The sequence below is a fragment of the Colobus angolensis genome, unplaced genomic scaffold, assembly GCF_000951035.1.
Source record: "Colobus angolensis palliatus isolate OR3802 unplaced genomic scaffold, Cang.pa_1.0 Scaffold343, whole genome shotgun sequence".
NCBI lineage: Eukaryota > Metazoa > Chordata > Mammalia > Primates > Cercopithecidae > Colobus > Colobus angolensis.
Genome location: NW_012116744.1, coordinates 2,134,075 through 2,152,470, shown reverse-complemented (window position 1 = coordinate 2,152,470; position 18,396 = coordinate 2,134,075). Strand labels below are relative to the sequence as shown.

The following is an 18,396-nucleotide window of genomic DNA, read 5'->3' as shown; positions in this document are numbered from 1 at the left end:
TTGCAAAGATACGGAATCGGCCTACGTATTCATCAACAGATGATTGGATAAAGAAAATGTGGTGTATATGTACACAAATAAATACTGTTCAGCCATAAAATGAATGAAAACACATCTTTTATAGCAACATGGATGACACTGGAGGCCATTATCTTTAGTGAAACTAAACTAATTCAGAAAGAGAAAGTGAAATATTGCATATTCTCACTTAAAAGTGGGAGCTAAATAATGTGTACACATGGACATAGAGTGTAGAATGATAGACATTGGAGACTGGAGAGGGTGGAAGAGTGGGAAGAGTTTGAAGGATAAGAAATTACTTAATAGATACAATGTACGTTATTCAGGCGATGGTTACACTGAAAGCCCAGGCCTGATGTGGTGGCTCATGCCTGTCATCCCAGCACTTTGGGAGGCCAAGACGGGTGGATCACCTGAGGTTGGAAGTTCAAGACCAACTTGACCAACATGGAGAATTCCTGTCTCTACTAAAAATACAAAATTAGCCGGGTGTGGTGGCGCATGCATGTAATCCCAGCTACTCAGGAGGCTGAGGCAGGAGAATTGCTTGAACCCAGGAGGCGGAGGTTGTGGTGAGCCGAGATCGTACCATTGCACTCCAGCCTGAGCAACAAGAGCGAAACTCTGTCTCAAAAAAAAAAAAAAGAAAAAAAAAAAAGCCCAGATTTCATCACTATGCACTATCTCCATGTAACAAAACTGCACTTGTGCTTCTTAAATTTTTATAGATTAAAAGAAAGACACATCATTAAAAAAATTGTGGAATTTCCCTCTATTCCTAGTTTTCTGAGAGTTTTGTCATAAATGGATGTTGGATTTTGTTCGATGCATTTTCTGCATCAATTGATATGACCATATTATTTTGTTTTGCTTTAGCCAGTTAACATGGTAGATTATATTAATTGGGTTTTTGTTATTGAACCGGCCTTGTTTCCCTGGCATAAAACCCTACTTAGTCATGGTGATAATTCATCTTACATATTGCTGAATATTGTTACAAATGTGTTTTTAAGGATTTTGAATGTCAATGCTCATTTACTTCCTCTGTATCCTTGCTGGTTTCCTGTCTAGTTGTTCTACCAATTACTGAGAGAAAACTGTGCATGTATCCAACCATAACTGTGGTTTTGTCTGTTCTTTCAGTTCTATCAGTTTTACTTCACACATTTTGCAACTTTGTTGTTTGGTGCATACACATTTAGGATTGCTATGTCTTCTTGGTGGATTGACCTTTTTTATTACATATTATAATACCCTTCTCTCTCTGATAATTTTCTTTGCTCTGAAGTCTCCTTTATTATTAATATAGTCACTCCTGCATTATTTTGATTGTTTGTGTGATATATCTTTTTCCATTCTTTAACTTTCAACATGTCTATATTGTTATATTTGAGGGGACTTTTTTATAGACAGTACATAGGTGAGCCATATTTTAACTCTGTAAATCTCTTTCTTTTAATTGGTATATTTCATGCTTTTAAGTTTAATTAAATTCCCATATGTTTGGGCTTAAGTCTTCCATTTTCTTTTTTATTTATTTCTTTTTAATGTTTTTTTAACTGTTTTCCACCTTTTCCTAACTTAGCTGATACCATTTTATTGATTTTTTGTTTGTTTATTCTACTTTTCTTCTTTCTGTTTTATTTTTCCTACCTTCCTGTGGGTACTTTTAAGATTTTTTAAAATTTATTTTTGATTAATCAGTAGTGGTTTTGATTGTATCATTTTGTATAGCTTTTTAGCGATTGCTGTAGGTAACACTTCAGTGTAGTGATGTCATCATTTTATTAGTTTAAGTCAAGTATAGAAAACTTACTTTCATTTATGTCTTATTACCATTCTGAATTTATAATAGTTATCTTAAATATTTCCTCCGTGCACATTTAGAATCATATCAGACAGTGTTATAATTTTTGCTTCAACTTTCAACATAAAATTCAAGAGGAGAAGAAACATCTATTGTATTTACCCATATTTATGCTTACCATGCTTTTTGTTTCTTTTTGGTGTTCTGATACTTGTTTTTTCCTCTTTTTAAAAAATTACCTTTCTGTTTAGAGAATGGAGTTTAGCCATTCTTTCAGGGTAGGTCTGCTGGTGATGGAATCTCTTACTTTCCTTCATCTGAGATTGTCTTGGTTTCTTCCTGATTGCTAAGTGATGTATTTACTGGTATAACTTTCTGATGGGGTAGTTTTTTTCTTTCAGTCACTGGAAACTCTTATGCCACATCCTAGCCTTCATGGTTTCTAATAAACAATCCATTGTCATTCTAATTATTTTTCCCCTATAGGTAATGTGTTATCTCTGGCTACTGTCAAGATTTTATTCTTTGTCTTTAATTTTCAGAAGTTATAATGTGTCTTAGCATGGACATTTTAAATTTTATTCTGTTTTTGTTTCACTCAGCTTCTTGAATCTGTAGGTTTATGGCTCTTGCTAAGTGGGAATTTTTCTGCTTTGCCCTCTGTCTCTCTCCTTTAGGAATCTAAGTGACATGAATGTTAGATACTTTGTTATGATCCCACAAATTCCTGAGGCCCTAATTTTTTTCCATTCTGTCTTCTTTGTTTTGTTTAAATTTCTGTTGTTCTGTCTTCCAGTTTTATTATTCTTTCCTCTCTCCTCATCATTCTGCTGTTGAGCCTATCTACTGATCTTTTTATGTACACTATTATATTTTTCAATTTTAAAAACTTTGCTGATACTTTCTGTTTCTTAAGGATTTCTGGTTTTTTGATTTGTTTCAAGCATGTTCGTAATTGCTTATTGAAGCATTTTTATCGTGGCTGCTTTAAAATCTTTGTCAGATAATTCTGACAACTCTTTCTTCTCAACGTTAGCATCCATTGAGTGTATTTTTTCATTTGGTTTGAGATCTTTCTGGTTCCAGGTATGAGGAATGTTTTTTGACTGACATATGAGTATTTTTGGCATAATAGCGTAAGACCCTAGATCTTATTTTAACTTTCTGTTTTAGCTGTATTTTTTTATACCACTCTGGTATAAGAAGGGGTGAGGGCACATCACCTCATTACTGCCAGGTAGGAATATAAGGCCATTATTTTTGTTGACATCCAGCTCCCCAGTAGGCCTCCACTGATACCTCCTTGGCCGGGAAATACAGGAGTGCTTCATTACTGGTTCTTATTTGGCCTTCTTTTACAGGGCAGGAGAAAAGGTGTGACCTCTTGATTGGTGATGAAGTGGTTTCTTATCACCTATTGGAAATGAAAGTGTTGACTTCTTCCTTGTAGTTTTCTGATACCACCATGACTGAGAGAGTTTGGAGTTGAACATTGTGCCTCATGATAGACTCATGAATGTAGAAGTCTAGGTTTCTACTCAGCCTTTGCTGGAATGGATGGGGGTAGGGTAAAGTTTTTTCTGAGTGGTTATTGTCTAAAAGTTTTCTTTTTGCTTGGCTGCTGTGTTCCTGTCCTTTGGCTAGAGAGACAGGCTTTTGCTGAGGATTTTTTTGTACGCATGTGCTGGCATTTCTCAGTGGTTGGCTCCTTTGACTTTAAGGCAAAAAGGAAACCTAGGGCACTTACCATAGTGTCGTTCGTAGAGTCCTGAAGTTCGTAGCTAAACTGCCTTCTTCTATCCATGTTTCTAAGTCTTTTCATGTTTGTTTTATGTGTAATGTCCAAGATTCTTGGTTGTACTTAGTGAGAAGACTAGGGAAAATTATGTCTACTCCATCTTCCCATCTATGTATCTTTAAAATAAGTTTCTGACCTATTTATTGTCCTGCAATAAAAGTGATGATTTCTTAAAAACAGGTTATGAAACAACTTATAGGATATAGATTATGATGACATGAATAGCTTAGAACAGTAGCTGTCAAACTTAAAGTGCATTCAAACACCTGGAAGGCTTTTTAACACTGATTATGGAGTCCTACTCCCAAGAAGAAATGAGAACTAGCATTTCTAACAAGTTCCCAGGTAATACTGAAGGTGCTGCTCTGAGGACCATAGTTTGATAATCTGTTTCAGAGAAATGCTGAATAGATGACAGATCATTAACTTTAAATGATATTAATGACAAATACAGTTGCTTTGAGTAAAACAACTCAAAATTTGTAATAATTAAACTGGGCATTAGATATAAAATATTTAAAGGTAGATACTTAAAAGATGATATAATATTTTTAATGAAATGGGTCTTCCCATTTTCCAGCACTATAGTATATGACATTTGGGAGGCCAAAAGAGTAGGACACTAAGGGAAATAGTATTCATTTTATTATAAAGGGAAGAATATAGCAAAAAATGAGAGATAAGGTGATCAGTTGTTCTGTGAGCATAAAATAATGCCTATTTTTTGGATCTTAAGCAAGAGTATTTGAAGAATACCTTAAGCCACACTCTGATAGTTGTATGATATGCAAGATCTTTCTTAAGACTCAGATTTGATGTCAGAAAAGCTCTGTTACATTGATCTGAACTAATGATGCCCAACCTGCTAATTACTGCACTTATCATCATAATATACTTTCCTCTAAAGTTCCTCTTTTTTTCTTGAGTTAGTGAATAAAAATGATTCTGTAATTAAAACTACTCTCATCAATAGTATGACCATTAGTTTAGATCAAGGTGAACCTAAAAATATTTTTCCCAGGTGATCACTAACTATAAAAAAGAAAAATTAAAATACTGAAATGTCAGAATGAGGTCTCTTAGACATTATTCTTCTTACAGAATTTGTTATAAATGTTAATAAAGAAATTTGCTTTGAATATTCATCAGATAATGGTTCTTGTTTTGTAGTCACATACATTAGAGTAATTAAAGTATTTCTTTTTCTCTTTTAGCTCTGTTGGTTTAGCAAAAGCAGCTCTAGAAGCAATTAATGGATTCAACCTTTTTGGCAACCAGGTAAAAAATCAGAGCCCCAGAATCTTTGATTATTTGAATTGCACATTTAATTAATTTGACTATTCATTAACAAAGTCATTTCCGTATAATCAGAGAATGTCCAAAATTTATGTAGAAGCTCATACTTGAACTTTTCCTTTGAAAATGATTTGCCAGTTAAAATTTAGTTTTCTAACTAAAGGCCATTGCTTAATTTCTTTAAAAAAAAAAAGAAGAAAAACTTTTGATAAAGAATTCCGATTTCCTTGGTTCAGTGACTTTTCCCTCAAGTCTATTACTTACTTTGTAGAGAGTTTCACATTTTTAAATTTATTTAGCGTTGTATATTTATATTTTTATGTCAGTTTTCATGTTGGTTTCAATTTAATGTGTTTCAATGTATATCATGTAGAAGAGAATTTGTGTGATGTGTTTAGCCAGATAGTTGAGAGTTTTGATCCCAGCTTCACCTTCAACTGGCTACAATCAAATGTCTAAAATCTCATTTTCTCTGGGGATGAAAAAGAAACCTTGAAGGTCGTCTTAAATTTTCATTAGATCTTTAGCCAGTTTTTGTACTGAAAGAATCTAATCAAGTGACCATAGATTGAGTTGTCAGTGGAAAGGAATAAAATGTAGGAATAGAAGTTACTACTGTGGATCAAGAAGTAGGCTAATTTTCTTTAGCAGTTTTTATAAAGATTCCTAAGATGGTGAGGTGAAGTGAAGTCTCTAACTGATATTATAATTAATCCTAAGCTACTGAAATGCTAAGTCAGTAAAGAAACATTTTAGGAGGTTACACAGTTGTGCAAAAAAATGACATGGTTTTTGTTATGGCAATTATAATACTATTTACTCAAGTCTTGAATTTAAGAATATTTTTAATTGTAGTGTATTAATGCAGCCACCTCGCTTCTCCTTCTTACATACACAAGCACTCTTCTCACCCCAACTCCCTCTGGAGGATGGATGGGCTCTGTCTACGTGAAGGTCATGAGGAATTACCACATACTCTGGATCACCCATTTTCATATTCCTGGATGGATGGATGGATGGATGGATGGATGGATGGATGGATAGACAGACAGACAGACATACATACAGGAGTAGGAGGATAAAATGACTTTAAAGAATGGCATTATATTAGGGGTCAGGAGACAGCATCACTGCATGCTCTGTGCTCAATTCCACCAGTGAGTTTAGCTATTTAAGCCTCAACTTCCTCGTCTAAAAAAATAAAGATAATGATAATAGGACCTAACTCAGGAGGTTTTCATGCAAATAAAAGTTAATTAGCATAGTGCTTGGCAGAGATTAAACTTTTAATAAATGCCATCTCTTGTTACTATTATTTATGAAGTAATGGTAATACAAAGGAAGGGAAATAAAGAGAAAGAACTGAAAGCTTTCTAGAGCGTATATCAAGGAGACTGAGAGGAGGCATGGATTAAACCAGAGGTGGTGTTATCAGCAGTCTGGAAAGGTACAGGTCTTGCTAACCTGGCTTCTGTGACATACCAAATACTGAGCTGAGTGGAGCTGAGTGTCTCTTGGTTGGCTGTTACATGGTAGTAGCCAGCTCTTTTTTGCAATTGTGTCATCTCCTTTGAAGTACGTGAGTCTTAGTTTATGTTGCTTACATACCTGTATGCACCCCTTCCAATTATGTGTATACTCACACACATACATACAAGCTACATTTCCTAACTCTACCCATCTTTCAGTGCTCTACTTTTCCCACGAAGCTTTCATAGATTGCTCAGCTATAATTCTAAAATCAGTAAATTGCTTTACTCTGCATTTGGATTCTGAGTTATAACTGTATTGCTGATACTGTTCCTCAGCCAGTTTCTCAGTCTTGACTACACATAGAAATCATTTGAGGAATTTAAAAAAATACTCATATATGAGCTCTACTTCCAGGGATTCTGATTTAATTGGTGTAGGGGGAGGCCTTGGCATTGAGATTTTTTGGAACTCCTCAGGAATTCTAATATGCAAGCAAGGATGAGAACAACTGCTCTAAGCCGAGCTAATTTTTGGCCTTGTTCAGGTCATGTCTATTTCCAATGGAGCTATGCACCAAATATTTGCTGTCCAGATAGAAATATGGACAGATAATGTCTTATTTCTTTTTTTTTTTTTTTCTGAAACAACTTCTTGCTCTATCACCCAGGCTAGAGTATAGTGGCACTATCTCGGCTCACTGCAACCTCCACCTCCTGAGTTCAAGCGATTCTCCTGCCTCAGCCTCCCGAGTAGCTGGGAATACAGGTGTGTGCCACCACACTAATTTTTGGATTTTTAGTAGAGGTGGGGTTTCACCATGTTGGCCAGGCTGGTCTTGAACTCCTTACCTCAGGTGATCCGCCCGCCTTGGCCTCCCAAAGTGCTCGGATTACAGCCGTGAGCCACCACGTCGGGCCATGTCTTATTTTTTTAGCGACAAGAATATCACATGTTGCCAATAAAGTCCCTTCATCTTCCATTTGTACAAGATAGTGTCGGTGTCCTAGTTTTACAAATTCCCTCTCATCTCTTTTTCTGATGTGGAGAATTGCAGAAATATGAGTTTGAAAATGTTACTATTCCCACCTCTACAGCAGTTAAATTAATAATGTGCCAGCTAAACAGTAGCACATTTAAAAGTGCATGTGATCTTTTTAGTGTTTAATCATTTTATAATGTCATTGTATATACTTAAAAGAGCTGTGATCTAATTAAAAGTCAGTTGCTGGGAAAAGAAATGACATAAAAAAATGCTTTATTCAAATGAAAATCCATAGAAACCACCTCAAGACTTAGGGGATTTCAGATCATATTGATATTCACAGTTATTTCTAAAGGCCATTGGTATAAGGTTTTGGAAGACCTGATTGTGTGTCTTTAACTAAATTAATTTAGAACTTTCAAAAAGTACATTCCCTATTGGTGGCAACTCAAGAGTCATAGATCTTTGGAGATGGTAGAGCCCTTCTCTCAAAATGAATGATCAGAAGATTGAGGTAGTGTTTCTCAGATCACACCACACAGGGGCAAAACCAGGAATTAAACCAATGCCACTCCATAATGAATCTGTTAATAGAAGATCAACTTGTTGGTATGGGAAATTTCAGCTGTTGGACACTTTCTACTTTTAGAATTGGGAGCTGTGCATTTTCTTTGAAAACTCTTAAGCTGTTTTTTGCTTAATAATTATTGAGCTTCTGAAAGAGGTATCCATTTCACAAATAGTGTGAAAGGCTTGCCTTTTGCCCCTGGCTTCAGCATGTGAGATAAAATAAATGTTAATTTTATTTTTATGGGCAGTTGTTGGGTGGAAAAGTTTTTCGCTTTGGTTGTGGTTATTATGCGTTCCTATACTTCCTCCTTTTTTTTCCAATAATAACTTTCCTTATTATTCAAGGGAAAAAAAACACTTTAAATCTTCATTCTGAAACTATTTTCCAAATTTATTTTTCTTTGGGACACTAAGAATAAAATGTGATAAAATGGCCTAGTTTCCTTAATGATTTGTTTACAATAAAGGCCAATTTGGGGCAGAGCTACATTCAGAAACATATAATCCTCAGTATGGGAATCACATATTTCATCATGATCTCAAACATATTCTGTATAAATTTCATGACAAATATATTTAAATATTATTTAAATAATGTCTGACAGTATTTAAACAATAATATTTTAGTCTATCAGAATTTATTTTCATCAAATGTCATAGTCATAGTAAGCAACAGTTTTGTGATTCCTGGGTTCGAGTCTCAGCTCTGCTCTTTTGAGACCCTGAAAATTAATGTTCAAATTTATCTTTCTCTGTAGTTTGAGAATTCCTTTTACAGTATGTGTGTGAGGACAAAGAAGCTTGGGTTGTGCGTAGGACTGCTGGAAAGAGCTGTTGGGTCAGTAAGCAAAAGCTGCCTATTTACACATCTATTGCCACCATAGCCTTGGTGCAGAAGGGAAATTCCCATCAGTAAATACCCCTTCTGGAAGAATACATTTCTCCAGGATCTGCTACAGAGCTCAGTGACAGCCTCATAACTGAACTAGGAGAGAAGATCTCCTGACCATAGTTTTGTGGTGTGGTTTTGTTCCAGAATAAGAATGTGAAGATCATGTACGGTAGGTAGATCCAATGACCAGTTGTATCTTGTTTTATTTTTTGATTCTAGATAAGGGCAGCAAGTCCCTTAGCTCAGGCTCCGAGAAGTGATTAATGAAGAAAAGAAAGATCAGTCTTTAAATTGTTTTCTTTTGAATTGAGACCAGTTAGATCAGCAAAGTCTTATGTTTACAGTTGGTACCCTTCGCCTTAGAGACTGTCTCAAAAGTGGTTGTTCTGGTCATGGGATTAAGGGAAGTGCAGTGCAGCCCTTCCCCACCACTGGAACTCAAGTCCCCATGACAGTGATCAGGTTTCAGAATCATCTTCCAGTTCCAGTGCATTTACTAGAACTAAGACAATTATAGAAACTTGATTAGGGAGTAAAGTTTGAGCTGTCGGTCTTAAAATAAGCTCTTTAGGTGGAGTCAGGATATTATGGCAGAATTATAATGATTTCAGGAAATGGAAGATGAAAATAAAATATCCAAAGTTAATCAGATACTCTGAAGTGACATATACATGTAAAACATCCTTTCATATTCCTGTCCTTAATTGGGGAAATCAAGATACTGACAAATGAGTGGAGGCCAGAATCTAAAAGGTAATGACTAGAGAGATTGCTCATATTATGTAAAGTGTTCAAAGCAGTTCAGACATCTAGCTCTCTTTGAAATTTCCAGGCCTTAAATTAATGTGTCTGATGATTTAAAGTAGGTGATCATTAATTCCATTTGTGGGTTCTCCTTGACAACTTTTAAAAAGACTTGCTTCTGGATTGGGAATAGCTGCCCATGACCTTGGGTGATTTTACCTTCCTAGAAATCTGGACCATAATGCCTAAAGCATGGAATATTTTTGTGAGAAGACAGCCAAACAATATAGTTAATCACCCTTTGATCTCGGTGTTAAAATATGGCAACATTATGAGATTATTTTTCCCTTTGGGCATATTGCTTAGGGTGACGGAGAAAAATTGAGAGCTGAGTAAATACTTTGATGAATTTAGACAAATAAGCCACTTATTTGTGGCCAGAAAGTAGAAGTTGGCTGTTTACATTAATCAAGTAACGTAGAGAATTGCCAAATTTGCCATTTCACTTCATTATTTATAAATTAGCCCACTTAGATTGTATCTTTTGAAAATTTAATTCCAGGCCGATAGTTTGGTATGCAATTGACTTTATTAATTCTTGGCCTAAAGATAAATTATAGCTCTTATTTTTTGTGTATTCATAGGCTCCTAACATATTATATCCATTTATTTCTCTGCTCTTTTGTTCTAACTACCCTACTTGCTCCCATTTCACCAAAATTCAGAGCCTAGCTATGGTCCTCACCTTCTCTATGAAGTGCCCCAACTTCCCTGGGGACTTGTTTTATAATCTTCTTCTCCCCCTTAAACTACTAACTTTGATGAAAGTAAGTCATGTGTTGCGATGTGCTGCCTTTTTGTTTTCTTAATAATCTTATTCAGGACTGTCGCCTGGGTCAGCTCCTTAAGAGCACAGGTCAAATTTGATCTTGTTTGTTTTCTTCAAAGTGGAGTGCACAATACCTTGCCAGTGGCAGCTGCTGCATGAACCAGTAGAGATGGGAAGTTGGAACTCCTGAGTAATAGAAAGGACAGTTTACCATTCATATGGTGGTTGAGAGACAGCCTCACCGAATCACTGTTCGTTTATTTATTTACTTGTCAGATTTTTAAAAGATTTAAAAATGATATTCTGAATGAGAAATCATTCTATTTTATGAGCTAATGAAAATTAGCTAATGAAAGAGCTAATGAAATTTTCATTAGCTCATAAAACATGGGCTACTAGGAAACAAGTGCCTCTAGTGAATCTGACATCTGGATATGGGGTCTGGTGCTGCTAGATTTTGAAGTTCAGTCTAGGTGATTGGTTCGAGATATTTTTGTTTCAGTGTGAATGCATCTGTGAAGCTGGTGAGAATTGGGATGAGATTCAGAAAATAGTATTAAAGTAACATGAAATTTATAATTCTCTTCTCCCTTTCCCCATGTATTTTTCTGAGTATTCTCCTTATTCCCATCCCGTTCTATGTGATTTAAAATATTTAACTCCCCAGTAAAGCTGTTGAATATGGAATGCAGTAGTTTTAACCTGATTAGCAGATAGATTAACATTTTGTTACACCTATTTGTTTTATTCAAGCTTTTTTTTCTTACTTGAAATATATATATATGTGTGTGTGCCTATATATATATATATGGGATAATTGTATAAAATATTTATATATATATATATATATATAGGGGAATTGTGTAATCTAGTGTTTAAAGAATGGGCCTCTGTGTCAGAGACTTAGTTTTGAACCTTTGCTCTGTTAAAGTAAGGTTTAAGGTCCTTTTCAGTATATTAAATGAGACAATCCAGGTGACACATAAAGCATAGTGCCTGATGCAGTGAATATTAGTTCAGATTAGTTGCTTTATTGTTATTTGAGATTCTACTGTCTTCATATTTTATTACAGTGTTCTTTTACATTCATCTAGATTATATCTAAATTTGTTTAGTTTGATCATATAGTCAATATTCTTTATGAGGAATGTATAACTCAGATTTTATGAATCTGCATTCTCATTCTTTGTCATGTTAGCTAAACTAATTGTATTTTCATTAAAATAAATGTCACTAATATAGTGGCTATCTTGTAATCAGTACATTTGGATTTATAAGAAAGTCAAGGAAAACTAGGGAAAACATAAAAATAACGTTTTTATGATTATAAAGTTAATGTTTATTACAGGAAATTTGAGAAATATTCAAAGTACAAACAAAATTTAAATCTTCTGGAACTCCACACTCAATGCAGTCAGTGTAGGAATTTTTGTGAAGTTTTCACAGTCAAAACGCCAAATGTTCTCCAAGTCTTTTTTTCTTAATTTAGGAAATGTTTTTCTTTTTCTCTTTCCAGGGCTGTTCATGGTCAGTTATATTTGTGGATCTCGATGCTCACAATCGCAACAGGCAAACTTTGTGCTCGCTGTTACCCAGAGAATCAAGATCACATGTGAGACATTGAATAAAGATCATGAACTATTGTTTATGATTTCTATGTAGTTTTAACTTAATTTCCAATAAAGTACTCTAAAATGTTAGTGGTCGTCCGAAAGGGATAAGAAGACATGATAGATATTGCCCCTTACTCCTCTGGCCTGGGGAGGTCTTAGGAAATGGACGAGAGTTGTGGACAGGGCTGCTTTGGCCTTTGAATCTCTTGCAGGAGAATACAAAAATAGACTTTTCTTTTGGGAGAGTAGCAACATTAGGCCAAGATGAATTATTTTTTTGCCATGGTATATTAGAAAAATATTTTTCATAATGTATTTATCTTTTGGATAAAATAATCTTCCATTCCTTATTTCCTTTCTCTCATTCAATTCACTTTTTCCCCTTGCCTGATGAACTTTTGTATGCTTATCCTACCTGATTGCAGAATTTTCTAGGGACTGTTTGTGGTTCTGTTATTTAGAAAACACCCAAAATGGAATAATTCAGTTATTCAAAACCGTTTTGTGTAAGTAATGTAAGATTATAATTTTTAAAAAAAAGCTCCCCAAATAAGCAAATAATATAATACCCACTCATACCACCACTCTGATACAATCTTGACAACATTTTGGTATATATGTTTTCACTTATTTTTAGACATATATAATATTTGTATTTTACAAAACTATAAGAGTACTTTTTATGTTGATTGATAACCTAGCTCTGTGAGTGGATATTGTCCCATACCAGTAAACGGATTTCTACAATATAAATTTTAATAGTTGCTAATTTACTCAGCTAATTGTTGGATATTTCGGTTGTTTCCTCTTTTTCATTATTGTAAGCAAATTGTTGTGACAGACTAAGTTGTGACAACTATTAAATTTTTGCGCACCATTTTAATTAATATTTTGACATTTGAGCCCAATGAACCTTGAAAATACTATCAACAAATGAGGTTTTATCTCTTCTGTAAGGTTTCCTGGAACATGCCATAGAAACAGCTGTCTGATCCTGGGAGCAGAGCGTGCTCACTTTTGACTGCATAACCTCACTGGCTTTTCATCTCTGTCATTCTCCTTGAGCTGTGTTGATCACATCGCTGTGGACACTCACAGTCTCTCTTTCTCATTGCCTCCAGAACACAGATGCCGCCCTGCTCCCCTGCATCAGTTATCCTGCATTTGCCCTGGATGATGAAGTTCTGTTTAGCCAGACACTTGATAAAGTGGTTAGAAAATTAAAAGGAAAATATGGATTTAAACGTTTCTTGAGAGATGGGTATAGAACATCACTGGAAGATCCCAACAGATGCTACTACAAGCCAGCTGAAATTAAGGTATTAAAAAATATTCCGTGGTAATCGCATATCAGAGCAATCAAAAGCACAGATTCAGGAGACTGACCATTGGGTTTGAATTCTGGCTCTGCTACTTACTAGCTATGTGGCCCTGGGCCAGTTAATTAACCTGTTTCTGTGTTTAATTTTTTTCATTGGGATAAAATAATAATAGTACCTATATCATGAGGTTCTTATGACGACTAAACAACTTACATAAAAGTGCTTAGAATAGCGCTTGGCACATAGTGAATGCTCAGTAAGTGCTAGCTCTTATTACCGGTGAGGTATTTACTGATAATGGGCCATGTTGATCTATTGGGTGAATAATTTTTCTATTGCGTTTTCAGTCCTCTGCTTGCCTGATCCATACTATTTGTCTTCTATAATATTAAATATCTGTTTGCAATATTCCTTTCAATCTTTTAAGCAAATTCTTTTATTAAAACTGATAGACCATTCCATCTTCCTTTATCTGTTTCATTTAGACACTTTCTTTTAAAATATAGTCCTCTAAATATTTAGTTTTAAAATGTTTTGTATTTCAAAACACACATACCACTATATCTAGTTTTATACTAGCTGCTTTTAAGCCATCTAGAAAATAGCACCCCAAAAAAGTAAGAAGTCATGCACATTGTTGAGGACTTTGCTTTAACATAGTGTATTGAAAGGTATTTTGTTTTTTTGTTTCTTTCCTTTTGAGATGGAGTCTTGCTCTGTTGCCCAGGCTGGAGAGCAGTGGCATGACCTCCACCTCCCGGGTTCAAGCAGTTCTCCTGCCTCAGCCTCCTGAGTAGCTGGGATTACAGGCACTTGCCACAATGCCCAGCTAATTATTTTGTATTTTTAATAGAGATGGGGTTTCACCATGTTGGCCAGGCTGGTCTTAAACTTCTGACCTAAAATGATCTGCCCTCCTCGGCCTCCCAAAGTGCTGGGATTACAGGCGTGAGCCACTGTGCCTGGCTGAAAGATATTGTGTATGCATGGGCATAATTGGCTCACTCACTGAAGGTAGGTAAGGTCCCTAGGAATCTGTATATAGAAAATGTGTAGGCAACATTGTACGTTTTAAGTTGTTTGGCAATTAACATACTGTTTTAAAATTTAACATACACTTTTGTAGAAAAACTAGACAAGCTATTTATCATTTTATTTAACTTCTTCTTTTTTTTTTTTTCTTAAATAGAGACCAGATCCCACTGGGTTGCCCAGGCTGTACTGGAACTCCAGGGCTCAAGTGATTCTCCTCCCTCAGCCTCCCAAGTAGCTGGGAGTACAGGCATACACCACCACACCCAGCTTTATTTTATTTAATTTCACAGTTGATTATCACTTGGAAACCATTTTATTGTGTGCACTTTTGAAATTTTCAGCAATGTTGGCAGTGTTACAATCTGTTAGGTTGGACCAAAAGATCCATTTATCTCTTAAACACCTTCAAATGTTTCTTTCCTATTTAATACATTTTCTGTGCCAATATTTACAGCACTTACATTTGAATTGGACCACCTGCAACTAACTACCACCTTGCACACTTCCAACTTTGGATCTGTCCAGCAAGTTTTCTGTACCTTCTGCTGAGCACCACCAAGGAAAGCCACAGCACTGTGGGTAGGAGCTGCCCCACAGTCAGGAGATCTGTCTTGGTTCACCCTCATCATTGCTGTCAGTTCTTGTCAGTCCTGCTATCTGACTCTGCCAGGAACTCCCCATGAAAGCTTTTCCAGCTTTTTCCTATTTGTACTCAAGTTTGCAGACTTTCCTTTTTATTTTCTACTTGATAGCCTTTCATTTCTACATGGCCTCCTCCACTGTGTCTTTCCTTCATCCATACTTCCCTCTGTCTCTCTTGCCTCACAGAAGGAGCTCTCTGTTCTTTCTAAGGCTAACCCATCCTGTGTATACCCCATCCTATTCTCTTTTACTTTCTTGACACCCTCACTTGTTTTCTTCTGTGATAGAAGGATATCTATTTCTCTTTCTTTTTTCTCCTCATCTTCCCCATTTCTACCTTCTCTGTCTTGGTTCCCCAACTTAAATTAGCTTTTCTCCTCATTAAGCACATTGATGTTTATCATTAAGAAACCAAACAAAACCCTTCCTCAACCCTTTCCCTGTCCACCTCCATCCTCTTTCTCTTTGTGCCACACATCTGAAAAGCATGGCCTCTACTTGGTGTCTCCTTGTTTACATCCCGCTTACTCTTTCCCCCTACAAACTGGCTTACTTCCCAGCACTCCCCAGTAGCTGTGCTGGCTTCAATCCGCTTACATTACTGAGTCGGAGTGGATGCTTTTGTGATCTCATTTCACAGAACTTCTTGGCATTTGAGTGTCTTTGCTGAGTCTTCTTTGTTGGAACATTCTCCATTGACTGTGACCCCGTTCTTTATTCTCCACTTCTCTCACTTCCTTCTTATTCTCCTTTGCAGGTTCCTCTTCTTCTGCCCCCTCTTAAACATTGCACTTCTCCTAGGGTCCATGCACAGTCCTAGCCTCTCTTCATTCTGGCCGTGAACTCTCAGCTTCAGCTATAGCTGTTAACCACAGATATCCATCCCTAACTCATACCTCTCCTCAAGTGCCCACCCCCTGTATGCAGCTGCCTTGTGGACATCCTCGCTTAGGTGTCTTACAGTCTGCCTGTATTCAGCTTCCACTCCTGTGCCCAAGCCCTATACCTAGAAGGAAGTCATTCTAGGCACTTCCTTTCACCCATCTACCTTTGTCAATCACCAAGGCTGGCAGATTTAGCCTCCTAAAAATCCTAAAATTCTGTTTCTTCCTCTCTATTACTCCGTGGTTTAGGCTACTGGATCTGGGGTGATTTTGCCCCCCAGGAGACTTTTGACAATGTCTGCAGACATTTTGGGTTGTCACAATATGGTAGGTACTACTGACATCTGGAAGGCAGATACTACGGGTGCTACTAAACATTCCTGCACCACACAGGACAACCCAAAAACAAAGAATTATTTGGCCACAATGTTAGTAGTGCCACAGTTAAGAAACTTCAATTTAGGTTGTCATCTTTTCTCTTTGGATTTTGCTCCAGCAGAATTCCAGCTAGTACTGTTTCTTGCCCTACAACTCTCTTCAGTATTACCAGCTGCTCAGTCTAGCAGGTAAATATAATGAGTAAATCTGATCCTGCTGAGTATTCATCTGTGGTTCTCTTTTATTTCCAGACCAAAGTCTTATCCACTTAGCATGACCTGCAAGGCCCTTCCTGATCTGGCTGGCCTGCCCCATCTGTAGGGTTTTCAGTTTTCACTACTTCGTCCTTGCTTATTCCAGAAATACTGAATTGCTGGTAGATTCTTTAACATACTTTGTGCTTCTATGCATCTGTGGTTTGTAACTATTATTTCCTTTGCCTTGAGTTACTTTAGCTCATCTCCCCAGTGAAGTCCATCCAGCATTAGCTGAAACATCTCCTTTCCTATAAACATTCCCTGACTCCAAGGCAGACTCAGGTGTTCCACTCCCTATGAACCTGACATACCATGTGTAGATATTTCCTACTGCATAGTAGTTGTTTATTTACATGCTGGCCTCCGTATTAGACTGTGAGCCTCTGAGGGAAGTTCTCTGTCTTTTTGGTTCCAGGCATCAGTAATTATTCAGTAAATATTTATTGAAGGACTGCAGTTTGATGGACTGAATGAGTGAGCTTTTGAATAATAAGGCCTGAGGAAATTTAAAAAAAAACAAAGAACAAGGAAACTGCTTAGAAAATCAGTTCAATTTGTTGCTATAAGCAAATCTTTGACATATCACCTAACTATAGTTCTTCTAATTTAATTGTTAGTGACTGGGCACAGTGGCTCATGCCTATAATGCCTGTAATCCCAGCACTTTTGGAGACCGAGATAAGAGGATCTCTTGAGACCAGGAGTTTGACCAGCCTGGGCAACACAGGGAGGAGACCACAGCTCTGAGAAAAAAGAAAGAAAGAGAGAGAGACAGAGAGAGATAGCCAGATACGGTGGTGTGTGTCTATAGTCCCAGCCACTTGGGAGGCTGAGGCAGGAAAAAGGATCCCTTGAGCCCAGTAGGACAAGGCTGCAGAGAGCCATGATTGTGCCACTGCACTCCAGCCTGGGCCACAGAGTGAGATCTTGTCTCAAAATAATAATAATAATTTAATTGTCAGTGAAAAATTTAATGTTTTATTTTCTGTTTTAGCTATTTGATGGCATTGAATGTGAATTTCCCATATTTTTCCTTTATATGATGATTGATGGTAAGTAAGCTTTTTCCTGAAATTTAAGCTATAGAATTTAAGTGGTTTAAAGAAGAGCAAAAGTGAAATATGACTCTTTTCAACTAGAAAAACAGACTGCACTTCAGTGATGTTAATTGCCCTGCATTTATATGTGCGACTCTTTTGCTTTCTGAGTGAATGCTAAATCATTTAAAGAATTTAAAAAAACTTGGAAGCATTTAAAAAATGATACCATATATATTATTCATATTTACATAGAAAAATTTTTATTAGTAGAAATCATTAATACTGTAATCCTTGATAATGTGAGTGTGTGTAACATTTATACTTAGGAATAGGGAAAATTCAATTAAAATTCAGTTTTCAATTCTAAATGCTAATGTGACTTTCTAAAACCAATTTCTTGGAAAAATATCACACAGATTTGCATTACTTTTTTTCAATTTTAATTTTACCATTTGCATGGAAAATTACCAAAATAATTGTAACTGGCCTAATATATTTTTTCTAAGGTAAAATTTTTGAGATCCTTATTAAGCTCAGCTGCTATTGGATTTTATATTTTAGGAGTTTTTAGAGGCAATCCTAAGCAAGTACAGGAATATCAGGATCTTTTGACTCCAGTACTTCATCAGACCACAGAAGGTATAGTTGTCTTTTTAAGAAATTCTTCCTGCCAACATTTCCTTAATGTTTATTTAAAATGTATAAATGAGTCCTTTGTAAAACACAATAATTTATATTAAATTGAAAAAATGAGTGATCCCTGAAATGAAATCAGAAAGAAGATTAAGCAAGACAAAGATGGAGATGAATCTA

General features: G+C 36.1%; 1 protein-coding gene across 1 annotated transcript in view; it reads left to right on the top strand.

Moving 5' to 3' along the window:
• PHKB (phosphorylase kinase, beta) overlaps positions 1–18,396 on the top strand; it is a 243,942-nt gene that overhangs the window by 122,373 nt on the left and 103,173 nt on the right. The window contains 5 exon segments of the mRNA XM_011952602.1: positions 4,841–4,904; positions 11,929–12,024; positions 13,147–13,344; positions 17,538–17,595; positions 18,145–18,222. Coding sequence (XP_011807992.1) covers positions 4,841–4,904; positions 11,929–12,024; positions 13,147–13,344; positions 17,538–17,595; positions 18,145–18,222 — 494 coding nt within the window.